Source organism: Quercus robur, chromosome 2 (assembly GCF_932294415.1).
Source record: "Quercus robur chromosome 2, dhQueRobu3.1, whole genome shotgun sequence".
Classification (NCBI taxonomy): Eukaryota; Viridiplantae; Streptophyta; class Magnoliopsida; order Fagales; family Fagaceae; genus Quercus; species Quercus robur.
Window position 1 is genome coordinate 77,451,125 of NC_065535.1, and position 17,579 is coordinate 77,468,703.

The window sequence follows — 17,579 nt, forward strand, 5'->3', positions numbered from 1 at the left end:
TTTTCTTTTTCTTTTTTTTTTTTTTTTTTTTGAGAGAAACCACGTCCTCATATTAAACCTTTAATAAAGTGATCAAATTAATGTTGGAGTACGAGTGATCAAATTTCTTTGTAACGAGTCAACTTTCTAACTTTCTTCTTGAAGAAAAAAATTATGGGATAAATTTCGAATAATTTTACTATATTAAATAGAGATTATAATACTAAAGATACAATTTGAGTAAAGAAAAAAATCTATTTTTCTTTTTACTCACTACTCTCTTTCTCACTGTGTATCTCTCACAATTTTCTTATACTCTCTCTATTTTTCTCTTCTCTTTCGCTTGCTCTCGCTCATGCAGTTCTTCAAGACTGCACTTAGTCCTCACTTTATCTTAGGGGTGGTAAAGTAAGGCTAAACTCATTTGCTCGCCCAAACTCGCCCACTGTAATTGAACTTAAACCCACCCAATTATTAATTGGCTTAAACGAGCATCAACACAATTAGACCCAGTGATTATTGGGTTTTACCTAAAAACTCATTTAACCCAAAAACAATATACCCAAATTCAACACAGCCCTTTCCACAAAAAAAAAAAAAAAAAAAAAAAAAAAAAAAAAAAAACCCAGTTTCATACGTTTCAGGTATCACAAGGTTTTCTCATTTTCCCTCATTTTCTCGGCCTCCAATCAAGTTTTAGTTGGAAACCCAACAGTTTCATTGAGAGATTTTCAATGATAGCTCAAGCCCCTAAGATCAGTCTGGCGATGATGATCCTAAAGAGATCGACATCATTTTCAAGAACAACAGCAATAGCTCGATCTCAGGCACAACTTTGAAATGGTTTTTACAGCCACTGCCATTGTTAGCTCTGTTAGTGTGGCTTGAATTTGCCACAAGCCCATAAAGCCCAATCCGGCCATAGATTGACCTAATACAAGTTGTATTAGGAATCCCACTCAGCCGTCTTTATAAAGTAATATATATATATATATATACTTTATTATATGCGGCTAGATAGAAGAGAATTGATTGAAGAAAAATTCCAATTAACCTAGTGAGCAAGCCGCATGAGAGAAAATAGAGAAAAGAGAGGCAGCCAGCTTCTATTCTTATTTTTTCTGTGAGAGAGTGCTAGGGTGTAATTGGGATTTGGGTTTCTTGAGAGTATTCTTGTGCACTATTGTATTTTTCCCTGATAATAGTGAAATCCCTGCAACTCCGTGGACGTAGGTAAATTGTCAAACCACGTAAATATTGTCTTGTGCATGTGATTATTTTCTTTGACGTGTGTTTTCTCTATTTGTTTTGTTTCTCACAGGTTAGGAATTTTTGGTTAAGTTCCCTACAACTGGTATCAGAGCCTAGGGTTAGGTTTGAGTGGGAGCAATGGCAGAGGAAGCAGGAAAGGCGTCTGGAATAGAAAAGTTTGATGGCACAGACTTCGCGTATTGGAGGATGCAGATTGAAGATTATCTCTATGGGAGGAAATTGCATCTGCCTCTTTTGGGGACAAAACCTGAGGCTATGAAGGCTGAGGAATGGGCTCTTCTTGACAGACAGGTACTAGGAGTTATCAGGTTAACTCTGTCTAGGTCTGTTGCACACAATGTTGTAAAAGAGAAGACCACAGCAGATCTGATGAAGGCTTTGACTGGTATGTATGAAAAGCCGTCAGCAAACAATAAGGTGCACTTGATGAAGAAACTGTTCAATCTGAAGATGGCAGAGAATGCATCAGTAGCACAACATCTGAATGAATTTAATACTATCACAAATCAATTGTCGTCTGTAGAAATTGATTTTGATGATGAAATTTGTGCTCTGATTGTCTTGGCTTCTTTGCCAAACAGTTGGGAGGCAATGAGGATGGCAGTAAGCAATTCTACAGGAAAGGAAAAACTCAAGTACAATGATATACGAGATTTAATTCTGGCTGAGAAAATTCGCAGAAGAGATGCAGGTGAATCCTCAAGATCTGGTTCTGCCCTAAACCTTGAGACAAGAAGCAGAGGTAATAACAGAAATTCAAATTGGGGCAGATCAAAATCCAGAAATTCTAATCGGAACAAAAGTAAATCTAGATCAGGCTTACAAATACAATGCTGGAATTGTGGGAAAACAGGTCACTTTAGGAATCAATGCAAAAGTCCTAAGAAGAAGAATGAAGATGATTCTGCTAATGCTGTAACAGAAGAGGTACAGGATGCATTACTTCTTGCAGTAGACAGTCCACTTGATGATTGGGTTTTGGATTCAGGAGTTTCGTTTCATACTACTCCACACCGAGAAATCATACAGAATTATGTTACAGGTGATTTTGGTAAGGTGTATTTGGCTGATGGTTCAGCCTTGGATGTTGTGGGTATGGGAGATGTTCGAATATTATTGCCCAATGGGTCTGTTTGGTTACTGGAGAAGATTCGACATATCCTTGACCTGAGGAGGAATCTGATTTCTGTTAGACAACTTGATGATGAAGGACATGCAATATTATTTGTTGGTGGTACTTGGAAGGTTACAAAGGGAGCTAGGGTATTGGCTCGTGGAAAGAAGACTGGTACTCTGTACATGACCTCAAGTCCAAGAAACACAATTGCAGTTGCTGATGCAAGTACTGATACAAGCCTATGGCACCGCAGACTTGGTCATATGAGTGAGAAAGGGATGAAGATGCTGCTGTCAAAAGGAAAACTACCAGAATTGAAGTCCATTGATTTTGACATGCATGAAAGTTGCATCTTAGGAAAGCAGAAAAAGGTGAGCTTCTTGAAAACTGGCAGGACACCGAAGGCTGAAAAATTGGAGTTAGTACACACTGATTTGTGGGGGCCTTCTCCGGTTGCATCCCTTGGAGGTTCAAGGTACTACATCACTTTCATTGATGACTCAAGTAGAAAGGTATGGATTTATTTTCTGAAAAATAAATCAGATGTATTTGAAACCTTTAAGAAGTGGAAGGCCATGGTTGAGACAGAAACAAGTTTGAAAGTAAAATGTTTGAGGTCAGATAATGGAGGAGAGTACATAAATGGAGGGTTCAGTGAGTATTGTGCTGCACAGGGACTTAGGATGGAAAAGACCATTCCTGGGACACCACAGCAGAATGGTGTGGCTAAGCGCATGAATAGAACTCTCAATGAGCGTGCTAGGAGTATAAGATTGCATGCTGGACTACCAAAAACTTTTTGGGCTGATGCTGTTAGCACTGCAGCTTACCTGATAAACCGAGGACCTTCAGTTCCCATGGAGTTCAGACTTCCTGAGGAGGTTTGGAGCGGTAAAGAGGTAAAGCTTTCACACTTAAAAGTTTTTGGTTGTGTTTCCTATGTTCATATTGATTCTGATGCTCGTAGTAAACTTGATGCAAAGTCTAAAATATGTTTTTTCATTGGCTATGGTGATGAGAAATTTGGCTATAGGTTTTGGGATGAACAAAACAGGAAAATCATCAGAAGTAGAAATGTGATATTTAATGAACAGGTTATGTACAAGGACAGGTCAACTATAGTGTCAGATGTTACAGAGATAGACCAAAAGAAATCTGAGTTTGTTAACTTAGATGAATTGACTGAAGGTACTGTCCAAAAAAGGGGTGAAGAAGATAAGGAGAATGTAAATTCACAGGTAGATCTGAGTACACCTGTAGCTGAAGTCCGCAGATCTTCCAGGAACATTAGACCTCCACAGCGTTATTCACCCACTTTAAATTATCTCCTGTTGACTGATGGTGGTGAGCCAGAGTGTTATGATGAAGCCTTGCAAGATGAAAACTCAAGCAAGTGGGAGTTAGCCATGAAGGATGAGATGGATTCCTTGTTGGGGAATTAAACATGGGAACTGACTGAATTGCCAATAGGAAAGAAGGCTTTGCACAACAAGTGGGTATACAGAATAAAGATTAAGCATGATGGTAGCAAACGTTACAAGGCCAGATTAGTTGTTAAAGGGTTCCAGCAGAAGGAAGGCATTGACTACACAGAGATATTTTCTCCAGTTGTGAAGATGTCAACAATCAGACTGGTACTAGGAATGGTGGCTGCAGAAAACTTACATCTTGAGCAGTTAGATATGAAGACAGCATTCCTTCATGGTGACTTGGAGGAAGACCTTTACATGATTCAGCCAGAAGGGTTCATTGCTCAAGGACAAAAGAATCTAGTCTGCAAACTGAAAAAGAGCTTGTATGGCCTAAAACAAGCTCCAAGACAGTGGTACAAGAAATTTGACAGTTTTATGCATAGAATTGGGTTCAAGAGATGTGAAGCTGATCACTGTTGTTATGTTAAGTTTTTTGACAATTCTTACATCATATTACTGTTGTATGTGGATGATATGCTTATTGCAGGGTTTAGCATTGAGGAGATTAATAATCTGAAGAAGTAATTGTCCAAACAGTTTGTAATGAAGAATTTGGGAGCTGCAAAGCAAATCCTTGGTATGAGAATCATTAGAGACAAGGCTAATGGTACATTGAAGCTTTCACAGTCAGAGTATGTGAAGAAAGTTCTCAGCAGGTTCAACATGAATAAAGCTAAACCAGTGAGCACACCCTTGGGTAGTCATTTCAAACTAAGCAAAGAACAATCACCGAAGACAGAAGAAGAAAGGGACCATATGAGCAAGGTGCCCTATGCCTCAGTTATTGGCAGCTTGATGTATGCTATGGTGTGTACAAGGCCAGACATTGCACATGCAATGGGAGTTGTGAGCAAATTCATGAGTAGACCTGGAAAGCAGCATTAGGAGGCAATCAAGTGGATTCTGAGATATCTAAAGGGTTCATCAGATACATGTCTTTGCTTTACAAGTGCAAGTTTGAAACTGCAGGGTTATGTAGATGCTGATTTTGCCGGTGATATTGACAGTAGAAAGAGTACTACAGGGTTTGTTTTTACTCTTGGTGGTACAGCTATATCATGGGCTTCAAATCTACAGAAGATTGTTACTTTGTCTAGTACAGAAGCTGAGTATGTTGCAGCAACTGAAGCTAGAAAAGAGATGATTTGGCTACATGGTTTCTTAGATGAATTGGGTAAGAAACAGGAGATAGGCATTCTACACAGTGACAGTTAGAGTGCAATCTTTCTTGCCAAGAATTCGGCTTTTTCATTCAAAGTCGAAGCACATACAGACAAAATACCACTTTATCTGTTACCTTGTTGAAGATAAGCTGGTAATGCTTGAGAAGATTTGTGGATCTAAGAACCCGGCAGACATGTTGACTAAGGGTGTCACTATTGAGAAGCTGAAGCTGTGCACAGCTTCAATTGGTCTTCTAGCTTGAGGACAGGAGGATGAGTTGCAGGGATTAGGGATTGTGTTATGGAGGTTTGTGGCTGATGTTTGCAGCTTGTGAGCCCTTAAGGGCTAAGGTGGAGCTGATGGAGGAGTTTGCTAGTGTAGCTTGATCAATTCAAGCCAAGGTGGAGATTTGTTAGTGTGGCTTGAATTTGCCATAAGCCCATAAAGCCCAATCCGGCCATAGATTGACCTAATACAAGTTGTATTAGGAATCCCACTCAGCCGACTTTATAAAGTAATATATATATATATATATACACTTTATTATATGCGGCTAGATAGAAGAGAATTGATTGAAGAAAAATTCCAATTAACCTAGTAAGCAAGCCGCATGAGAGAAAATAGAGAAAAGAGAGGCAGCCAACTTCTATTCTTATTTTTTCTGTGAGAGAGTGCTAGGGTATAATTGGAATTTGGGTTTCTTGAGAGTGTTCTTGTGCACTATTGTATTTTTCCCCGATAATAGTGAAATCCCTGCAACTCCATGGACGTAGGCAAATTGCCGAACCACGTAAATATTGTCTTGTGCGTGTGATTATTTTCTTTGACGTGTGTTTTCTCTATTTGTTTTGTTTCTCACAGGTTAGGAATTTTTGGTTAAATTCCCTACAAGCTCCACACCTCTTGTTGTTAAAGACCTCAATCTCAAGCTCCTCCATGTCCATGTGTTCTGAGTCGGAAACCTCGAACTCGAACAACTCGTTCCAACTCGGGTTGAGGTTGCGGTACTTGGTGGAGGTCTGTTTCTTCTGGTGTTTACGGGTTTTGGGTTTTTTTTTTTTTTAATGGTTAAGGGATTTTTAGTCTAGGTTTGGTTAAAGGCCTTAACAAATTGATTATGGGTTTGGATTTTTCTAGGTTAAACTCCACGAAGAATTTTTTTTGGTTGTTGTGTTTGGCTACTAAGAAAGTGCAAGAAAAACTGGGAAATTTTTTAAACTCCTCATTTTCAATTTTTTTTTTTTTTTTGTTTTATTTCTCTAATATGGAATTTTGGTCTTTTTTTTTTTTTTTTTTTTTTTGGGTTTTGGGGTATTTTGGAAATTTTTAGATTTGAGGTATTTTGATCATTTTTGAAGATTTTAGAGTACTTTAGTCATTTTCACTTTAGTGGCATTTTGGTAATTTTAATAATTGGGTAATTTGGTAAGTTGGGATTTACCCATAATAATTGGGTTTGGTTGAATTTGGATTAGAAATAATTAGTGTAATTTGGTAAGTTGGGATTTACCCATAATAATTGGGTTTGGTTGAATTTGGATTAGAAATAATTAGTTAAATAAATTTTAATAGGTAAATAAGTTTTATATACCCAACTCAATTATGTCCACCCCAAACCTACCCAATCTCACCCATTTAACACTCCTACTTTATCTGGAACTTCACTCTTCACTAAATGCCCGAATGGCCTTCCTTTTATTTCTTCATCCTTTTCTTCATTTCTTCCTTCAACGTGCTTCACATCAAGTCACAATAAATGCAAGTACACAAGCCTTGACCTTTGCTTCAACTAATTTCTTTTTCTTCAGCTCTCCTCACTTAGGCCAAATAGCCTTTAATGCATCAACCCCTTTCTTTTCTTCTTTTTCTCCTCAGCGTGTCCAACACGCCTAAGCCAACCAACCCCAATAACTCATGTTGACTTTTGTACATGATGAAGAAAAGATAAAAAAAAACATTAAAAACAGGCTCATTAAATGAGCTCTTGAAAAAACATGTGGGCTAGATTCATGGTGCAGTGTACCCAACAGGAAATGCAAGCTTCTCAGAAAGTCCGTTAGATTCATTCAACCACATCACAATGTGAAAATATTTGCATTATGATATCGTAGAAATTTCCCGTATGAATTCATGGAATTAATACAGCCGTTTTATTTCAAGCATCTTTTGTGTACTTCCATAAGATTCATGTTGGTACACCTTGAAAGTTGTGGGTAAAAATGTAATTTTAATGATGAGTTTAAATTAAAACCAATAACAACTTATTATTTAAAATTTGTTTTGAGAATGTTGTGGATATAAATTTTTTTTTTTTTTTTTGATAAGTATCATGTGCACATAATATTATTGTATCTATTAGATTTAACATACATTGAGAGCAAAGGCATTGCACATGTAATATCTTACATGCATCATGATTGCATCCCAATACTTGTTGATCAAAATATAAGCAGCAACAATTTTTTATTGAACTCTGAGGTGGAGGCATTTGTCTCTGATTTTGGGAAAGCTAGACTTCTTGATCCTGACTCCTCCAATCAAACTCTAATTGCTAGGACTTGTGGTTATATTGCTCCAGGTGAATTGTTCTTCTCATACTATATCTTATATCTCCCCATTCTCCAACATATTATTTTAAAAAGTTAGCTATATGGGTGCATTCTGTATAATCATGCTAGATTGGTTACCTTGTTGTCTGTTATAATGAACTGAATCATCATGCATAGTAACAAGCAATCACTAGGGATGACAATTTAGATCCAACCCACGGATACCCGATCCAGCCCGACCCTAATGGGCCGGATTTTACTCGGCCCGATAAAGAATAGGGTCGGGTATGGGTTTTTTAAATTAAAAAAAACCCGAAGCGGGTCTGGGTCAGGTTCAGGTTTTATCAAAAAACTCGAAACCCAGCCCAGATATTACCCGGTTATGTGAGATTACTAAAACCCCCCCTTATATATAAATAAATAAATATATATATATATATATATTTGTAAACCCTAAGTCACTACTCACTAACCCAATACCTAGCCCAACCACCTCTCATTCCCATTTCAATTCACGCCTCAGTTAGTGCCTCATCATGCCCTCACGCCTCAGTGCCTCAACACACAACCACACCTCGGCCAAGCTCACAAAAACAAATCAAATTTTCTCTCTTGAAATTTCTCGAAGTTTCATATGCCTCAGTCAGTTTTTCACTCTCGAAATGTCCCGTCTCCACTTGATGCCACCACAAGCCACCATTGCAAGCCACCATCCGAGGCAGCTCCATCTCTTTCTCTCGCTCAATAGCCAGTCCCAAGTTGAGCCTCCATGGCTGAACCTAAGCACTCTTCCCTCTATCTCTAGATCTAAAACCCAAAGCCAAAGACCCCAAGCTCTCTCTCTCTCTCTGATCTCCAACTCAAGGCCAAGACTCTCTTCTCTCTCCATTTCTATTTTTATCTTCTTCTTTATATTTATTTTTTGATTGATCTGAAATCTCCTTTGTTGGTTTGGTTATTTTTGGGTTTGAGGATTGAAAAATGGGATTTTTTTTTTTTTTTTTTTAAAAATTTGGGTGTGGCTGTGGAGATTTGAAAAGAAGGGATTTTTGGGATTGGTTGTTTGGCCGTGGGTTTGATGTTGAGTTTGGGGCTTGTTTCGAAAAACGGGGCCCGTGAGGCCCGCGGGACCTGGCGGGGTGAGTTTGGGCCCCGTAAAAAAAAAATCCATTAAATAATCGGGCTAAGTCTGGGTCACAAGTCAAGTCCAAGTATGCAAAAATTCGGCCTGAACCTGACCCGTTGCCATTCCTAGCAATCACTTCGTATAATTACAGTATGAGAACCTATTCTTAGAAATTAGAGATAGTTTTTTGAGAACCTAGATTAAAAAGGATTTTGACTAAATAATTGCAGTATTAGAGAGGTGTGTAATCCTTAGAGTCAAAGATAAGGAATGGAAGGGAGAAAGGGATCACGCGTTAAATATGCCACATTAGCTGAAAACAATGTTGTTTTAAATAAATCAATTGAATGTTGGAATTATGGTTTATGAAGTCACCATCGATCATATATAACATTAATTAAATCTTTCGTAGTATTTCCAACAATCTTGATCATATGATTTTCGATATCTCTCTCAATCAGTTCAATCTTGATCAAACACACCTTGCCCCAATCCTGGGTTAGCTATTATAAACTTCAAGTCAAAAATTAACAATTTCGTATTATTTCCCACTTATTACAAACCACAGTTCAAATTCAATAGGAAAGAACCAACTTATTCCGCACGTAATTTCCAATAATCACAAAAAAAAAAAAAAAAAAAAAAAAAAATGCAAGAATGAAGGCTAGCATGAATCCAGCCAGTAAAAAAATCCAGCTCCCCTTGGTGGTTCTACCTTGATCTGTGGTTGAATGTGTGTATATATATATATATATATATATAAAGCAAAATGTTATGGTAAACCTTCGGTTAACCATCCTCTTTTCTTTCTTTTTTTTAAAGGTTCTTTTGATTAATATTTTTTTTTTTTTGAGTTGGAACTTTTGATTAATAATTGAGAAGCCTGTATTGACTGATGACAGACTGGATTCAGTTTATGCAAAAGGACCCATGCAATGGAAAAGTGGCTGCTTTAATGATAAAATCCAAAAATCACACACACGGGGTAGAGGATAGAGAATTTTTGAACAACTTACAAAAATATTGTATCTATTAGATTTAACATTAAGAGCAAAACATTTTTTTGTAGTAAAATCACACAGACGCGGTAGAGGAAAGAGAATTTTTGAACAACTTACAAAAATATTTTGTTTGTCACAAAACTAGCTTTTGACTTTTTATGGATTAATTATTTAAATCAAAAGTATCAAAACTAAATTGAAAAAGTTATAGAATATTTCAAAAGTACCATAAATTTATATTTCATCCTCACACATAGATTGTGAATTGTAGATTTTCCAATTCATGTGAGATGTGAGAATACAAATTTTTGGTACTCATGTAGTATTATATAATTAACCACCCAATTAACACCTACCTTAGTGCAATTATTTCATGCATCTTCCAACTAATTCCTTTTTGTTTTTCAACAGTAGGTTAAAAAATTGTGAAAACATGATAAAAGATCCAGCTCCCTTTGATGGTTTTACTTTGATCCATGTTTGAGTAGATAGAATGATTTATCATGTATTTATATGATATATATATATATATATATATATATATAGAGAGAGAGAGAGAGAGAGAGAGAGAGAGAGAGCAAAATGTTATGGTAAACTTTGGTTAAAATCCTTTTTGTGTTTTTTTTTTTTTTGAATAATAATTCAGAAGCCCGTGTTGACTGGAGTCAATCTATGCAAAGGGACCCATCCGATAGAAAATTAGCTGCTTTGATCTAGGAAATGATGGCTGGCACTATGATTAATCCAAAAATCTTTCAGAGAAAAATTTATTTGACAGTAACAGGATCTTGACGTGAAGTTAAAAAGAGCTAACCCATGATTGGGGGTAGATGAGTTTCGTCCACATTGCATTTGCATGGGTGGTTCCCCTTCTTTGACAAGTCACCAGTAATAAATTGTGTACAACTTCTAGCTGAAAGTAGCAACTGAAGTTTTTGCTATATCAGAGCACCAATTAATCTACTCAGTCACTAATCAGATTTTTAACTCTCAGGCGAATTTTAATTTTTAATTATCCTATAGTGTATAAAAATAAATATGCATAAAAACTTGACAATAACCTATGGCCTAGGAATGCGTGGACACGAACACAGGTTCCGGTATGGGTACAATACGACGACATAAGTAATTTTTAAAAAATTATAATATGATACAGAAAACAAGACACCAATACAACATGGATACGACATAGGTACAACACCTTAAATAAAGTGTCTATATATCCTAGCCAATGGCTATGATCCCATACTAAAAAAATTCCTAACATTAATGACCAAGTTTAACTAGGCTTAATCTCCAATAACTATAAAAATGCTAAAATGGAGGCTAACATGAATCCAACCCATGCAAAGAGGAATGTATAACTTAAAAGGCTTCTTTCAGTGGAATTTGTTTTTGTTTTAGATTATATGCAGGCACTTACCCATACCATGTGAGTTCGTCCCTGACGTGAAATTTACATGCCTTTCCCATATTCCAATATTAGTATTTGGTTGGGTCGCAATTATAGGATTAAAACACCGTGTGGACCTACGGTAAAAGTAACAAAATCAAGACTAGGAAATGCAAGCTTCTCAGAAAGTCCGTTAGATACATTAATTCAATCACATCACAATGTGGAAATATAGTTGTACTATGATAATGAAGAAATTTCCGGGAAGAATACATGGAATCCAGCGGTTTGATTTCGAGTATCTTTTCTGCACTTCAATGATTCACGTTGGTATTCTTTGGAAGTCAAAGAAAAATGAAGATACCCACTATTCATTCTCTGGCTGTGTCTCACTTACTAAAGTGTGTTGAGCCATGGATATAAAAATCGACCGTCTGCCATTACACTCATCAATCATACACTTCAACATGACTTCCAAAGTTTCCATTTCCGTTGTGGTAGTATCATGGGTCCTTTGTGTCTTCATGCATTCCACAAATATGTTTGCTGTAGCTGTCTCTGTGGCAGCATCTGAATCATCAACGCTACAACTAGAGGCGAAGGCACTGCGGGAGAGTGGGTGGTGGAGTGGTCACTTCAACTATACCTCCTTAAATTATTGCAATTGGGATGAAATAGAATGCAATGCTGGTAGAAGCGTCATAGGGATTTTCATGGGCGGGGTCTATCTTGGGGAGAAGGTCAGGAAATTCAATTTCTCTTCCTTCCCAAATTTAGTCCGTCTTGGTCTTCGGAATACTGGACTTCGAGGGAGCATCCCTAAACAGATAGGTACTCTTTCAAAACTCACCTACCTATCTCTTGCCAGTAATAATCTTACAGGTCACTTCCCTCTTTTTCTCACGAACCTCACTCAATTAAAATATTTGCTTATTTCCCAAAATCTAATCAGTGGGCCCATTCCCGAAGAATTGGGAGATTTAAAAAATCTTCAGGCAATAGATCTGAGATATAACAAACTCACAGGATCAATTCCTTCAGCTCTGGGCCATTTAACCAATCTCATGGGTTTGTATTTGTCTTCTAATAATAATATCACTGGTTCCATCCCCGACAAGTTGGGAGATTTAAAAAATCTTCAACTATTAGATCTGGGTTTTAACAAACTCACAGGATCAATTCCTTCAACTCTGGGCCATTTAACCAATCTCATGGGTTTGTATTTGTCTTCTAATAATATCACTGGTTCCATCCCCGACAAGTTGGGAGATTTAAAAAATCTTCAGGACTTAGATCTGGGTTTTAACAAACTCACAGGATCAATTCCTTCAACTCTGGGCCTTTTCACCAATCTCCATAGTATGACAGATTTGAATCTTAGTTCAAACCAATTCAACGGCTCCATTCCCCCAGAAATAGGCAACATGAAGAGTCTTACAGCCTTGGACCTCAGCAATAACAACATCGTTGGTGAAATCCCTTCCACTATACGTCATTTAACTAATTTGTCCTTTTTGTCCCTTAGTTGGAATCAAATCAGTGGTTCTATCCCCATAGAATTAGCTAACTGCTCTTCACTAGCCAACTTGTCTTTAAGTCACAATTACTTAAATAGAAGCATTCCCTCTCAATTGATCAGTGACCTTATTTCTTTACGTTTTATTGACCTCAGCTACAATAATCTCACAGGCAACATTCCCCCTTATCTTGTTAACTTGGAATTTAACCTGTCATACAATTCTTTGGAGGGTCAAATCCCAAAAAATCTCCAAAATCATAGTTTCGATGCATTTATCGGCAATAAGGATTTATGTGGTGACTTCAAAGGTTTCTCTCCTTGCCTTTCATCTTCCAAAATCATGAGCAAAATAAAAATGTCACTTCCCCTCACAATTTTCATTGTGCTTTTACTTCTTTGGTGTTTTTTCTACTCTCGATGTTGGGTTATAGGGAAAACACAATCCAATCCAAGTAGAACAAAAAATGGGGACATGTTCTCAATATGGAATTTTGATGGAAAAATTGCATACGAAGATATCATTGAAGCAACAAAAGACTTTGACATTAGATATTGCATTGGAACAGGTGGTTATGGTAGTGTCTACAAAGCACAATTGCCTAGCGGTAAAGTTGTTGCCCTAAAAAAACTTCATCGCTTAGAGGCTGAGGACCCAAGTTTTGACAAGAGTTTCAAGAACGAGGTACAAATGCTAACGGAAATTCGGCATCGAAACATTGTGAAACTTCATGGCTATTGCTTGCATAAACGATGCATGTTTTTGGTTTATCAATACATGGAAAGGGGAAGCTTATTTTGTATCCTAAGTGACGATGTTGAAGCATTGGAATTAGATTGGCCTAAGAGGATGAACATTATCAAAAGCATAGCACATGCCTTATCTTACATGCATCATGAATGCAACCCAGTAATTATTCATCGTGATATATCAAGCAACAATATTTTATTGAACTCTGAGCTAGAGGCTTTTGTCTCCGACTTTGGCACGGCTAGACTTCTTGATCCTGATTCCTCCAACCAAACTTTAGTTGTTGGGACCTATGGTTATATTGCCCCTGGTGAGTTTTTGTGTAATTATTATAACTATATCCTATCCTTTTAACACCTATTATTTTAAAAGGTTAGCCATGTGGCAATTTTTATAACCATATCCTGATTCCTCCAACCAAGCGTTTACCTTATTGTTTCTTATATGAATTGAATCATGCAGGGTGCAAGCAATCATTTTCACTATGGAATTTTTATCCAATAACTACTTTTGACCAACCTTTTCAAGTAGAAAATTTAAAAATATATATATATTGGATAAATATATTACATTTTTAAATAGCTTCCATTTATTTTCCTATGCAGAACTGGCGTATACCATGGTGGTGACTGAAAAATGTGATGTTTACAGCTTTGGAATGGTGGCACTAGAAATATTAATGGGAAAACACCCAGGAGAACTCTTGACTTCATTATCAACATTATCTTCTCAAAATTTGATGTTAAATGAAATATTAGATCAACGTTTGCCACCACCAAATCGTTCAATTGCACAAGATATTTTCTTTGCTACTTCTGTAGCCTTTGCATGCTTACGCACCAAACCAAAGTCCCGACCTACGATGAAATGGGTGTCCCAAGAATGTCTTTCAGGTAAGAAACCATTAGCCATCCCCTTGCATGCAATTTCGCTATGGCAGTTAAGGAATCAAGAAACTTATATGATGGGAGAGAGTGAAACTCAATCACGTAGTGCATGTTGTTAGGTTGTGTACCATATGGTTTGATGAACTTATGAGAAAAGAAATTGTTGTGTATGAATGATTTCCTTTTTCTTTTTCTTTTTTTTTTCTTTTTGGGTAAGAAAAGAAAATTCCATTAGAATGATGTAATTTTGTAAGGTTTATCTATTTTCTTTATGATTTGTGGCCCGTATTTTGCATCATGAAATATAGGTGTCTAATCAATGAAGGAACTATTAGGGCGGACCATGGACTCTCCTAGTTCCTTGAAAGTTTTAATTATAATATTTTCTTTTTTATATATATATATATATATATATATAAAGCAAATATTAAAATCATAATATTTTCTTTCATATTAATATCAGATGGGACCCATACATGATTTTGTCGTGCTACTAGTTTTACGGTTACAAACAATAACAGAGCTTTTCATTGTCAAGGGCGAACCCATATTTGGCTAGTTTGCGGAAAAATGATATGGTGTAATAGGACCACCCCTATTTGAGAGAACCATTTGTCTTGCCAGGTTCATTAAAAGTTTAATCCTTCATTAGTTCTATTCAAGAGTAGTTTTTTTTATGGAGTCTCACAAAAACTTCATATATAGATAACTTTTCTCATTTGTAATTCTTTAGGCTATTTTGTGTTTTCTTATAATCTCTTTTTAATAAAATTATTTTTACCTATAAAAAAAAAATTTAGTATATTTGACTATGTTAGTTTCCTTTTTGGAGTTAAAAAAAGCAAGAAATGTCTCAAATTAAACAACAGATATGTTTAGGAACTAGAAAATTGAATGACATTTTTTGATGCAGTGGTCCGTTAAAATATTGACTAAGTACATTTTGATTTTTTAGTACCAAAATGTTCAATATGAATTTGTTTCCGCATGAATGAATTGCTTCAAGTATACTTGAGTTGTAAAAATGCCAACCACTGAAAAATACTCATTTACTAAAACAGAACCGTGGATAAGGTGACCCTTAAATACCACATCAGCTCAAAATGATGTTATTTTAAATAAATTAATTGAATCCTGGAATTGTGGTTTATGGAGTCACCATATTTAATAATCAATTCAATCTTTTTCAACTGAGCCACTCAAATTCTCTCAGTCACTAAGAAAATAGGGTCCCCTGCTTCACTTAGGTTGTAGAAGTTTTGTCCCTTCTTCGAAGAGTTTGTCTTTGTTTTTTGTCCTCAAGTAGTATTAAGTATACTCATTGAGCTAGTGGTAATCTTATTGTTGGGGTTCTTGGGAAACAGTTCTTGATCTACTCTCCTTCTGGTTTTACACGTGTATCTTCCTTATCTGAAAATGGAGCAATTGACTATGAGTTGGCGTAACCTATCTCTATCAGAAAAGGAATAGACTATTTTCATCCTTACTAAAGATCATAGAAAGGGTGAGTTTGTTATTGCTACGAAATTCCTAACCTCTCGTTTTCTTCAAATGGAGGCCGTGGCAAGAACTTTCAAACAATTGTGGCGGTCAAATAATGGTTTCAGAGTTTGCAATCAGGGAATCCAAGTTTATAATCAAGAGTTACAAGCTCTATAATTTGGACTCCAAGTCTGTTTTTCTTTCCAGAGATGTTGATTTTCATGAGTATTTTTTCCTTTCCACTCCACGGACTTTCACCTTCAGTCCCATTATTCCATACCCACTGGTTCCCTTTTTCCATCACCACCTCCACTTAAATACCACATTAGCTCAAAATGATGTTATTTTAAATAGATCAATCGAATCCTGGAATTGTGGTTTATGGAGTCACCATATTTAACTTCAATTAAATATTCCATAGTATTTCCACCAATCTTCGTCATATGATTTTTGACATTCTCCACAAAATTTTTTCTAAGATCAAAAAGCATTAAGTCCTAAGTTTAAACCTAACAAAATGACTTGCTGACATTAGAACAAGTATATTGTAATTGAAAATAAAAAATTAAAAGAGATATTTTACATTTGTTAGTCTTGAGCAGTGACACTAACAAATAAAGAGTATTAAAGCATTCTTTGACACGGTTCAGGCTTTGCTATACTAGTCGTGCCACTATGACAATGATAGGTCCTTCAACCATGCAATACTTGCTTTATGGTTAAGACTAACGACACAATTTTTCATAGTCAAGAGCTAATAAACCAAACTGGGGACCAGATGATTTAGCCCCTCAATGAATTTGCATGGATGGTTCCGCTTACAAGTCGTGCATAACCAACTTTTCTTGAGAGATACAAGATAGGACAATGGAATTACAAACTAGAAAGTATAAACCAAAATATTTTCTATACAGAACATAAGACCAGTAACTAATGCACCCTGCCTATCACTTTCACTAGGTTCCTTTTTAAGTTCTCTGGCAAAATCAGCCTAGCAATTAACCAGCTGCAGATTAATTCATTAGCCATACCTAATCATGGCACCCTTCCTATTGATCTCTAAACCGATAGTAGTATGTGTTATTTTCGTTCTAACCAACTTGGCCTATTTGTTGCTTGATTCAAACCAAATTAATGGTTCCATTCTGCCAGAAATAGGCAACATGAAGAATTTGAGTTTCTTGTCCCTCTTTGATAACAAGCTCACTGTTCCAATCCAAATTGGTCTCTTTGTATCTAGATTCAAACCAAATTAATGGTTCCATTCTGCCAGAAATAGGCAACATTGAAAAATTTGAGTTACCTATACCTCACCAATAACAAGCTTAGTGGTACAATCCCTTTGTCTCAAGTCATTTAAACAATTTGGTTGCATTGTCTCTTGATTCAAACCAAATCAATGGTACCATTCCTCCAAAAATAGGTCATTTAACTAACATGGAAACTTTGAACCTTAGTTGGAATCAAATCAGTGGTTCCATCCCAGTAGAAATAGCTAATTGCTCTTCGTTGGGCATGTTGTCTTTAAGCCACAACTACTTAATTGGAACCATTCCCTCTCAAATTAGAGACCTTTATTTGCTACATTTGATTGACCTCAGCTACAATAATCTCACAGGCAACATTCCCCCTTATCTTGTTAACATAAATTTGAACTTGTCATAAAATTCCTTGAAAGGTTGCATAATTTCCAAAATTATAGTTTCGACACATTCATTGGCAACAAGGATTTATGTGGTAACATCAAAGGTGCCCCACCTTGCCTTCCATCTTCCCAAACCATGTGCCAAATAAAAATTTTGGTTCCCCTTACTATTTTCATTGTGATTTTACTTCTTGGATATTTTTTCCACTCTGGAAATCGAGTTTT

The 17,579-nt window shown here is 36.4% G+C and overlaps 1 protein-coding gene across 2 annotated transcripts; it reads left to right on the forward strand.

Annotated features, from left to right (window-relative positions):
* The first annotated feature begins 11,341 nt into the window (after positions 1-11,341).
* On the forward strand, positions 11,342-14,563 carry LOC126715118 (probable leucine-rich repeat receptor-like protein kinase At1g35710). Of its 2 annotated transcripts, XM_050415559.1 has the most exons (3): positions 11,360-11,904; positions 13,159-13,650; positions 13,946-14,563. In XM_050415559.1, exons 1-3 carry the CDS (start codon positions 11,487-11,489, stop codon positions 14,344-14,346), a joined length of 1,311 nt encoding a protein of 436 aa, XP_050271516.1. In that variant the 5' UTR covers positions 11,360-11,486; the 3' UTR covers positions 14,347-14,563. The 2 variants fall into 2 exon arrangements, with proteins under 2 accessions (XP_050271515.1, XP_050271516.1); XM_050415558.1 differs by having other exon boundaries at positions 11,342-13,650.
* The last annotated feature ends 3,016 nt before the right edge of the window (positions 14,564-17,579 follow it).

Excerpts from the sequence above, each read along its gene's own strand:
- LOC126715118 (XM_050415558.1), top strand. The coding sequence starts at position 11,487 with ATGGATATAAAAATCGACCGTCTGCCATTACACTCATCAATCATACAC. Across the intron at positions 13,651-13,945 it reads CTATGGTTATATTGCCCCTG|AACTGGCGTATACCATGGTG; the intron begins GTGAGTTTTTGT and ends TTTCCTATGCAG.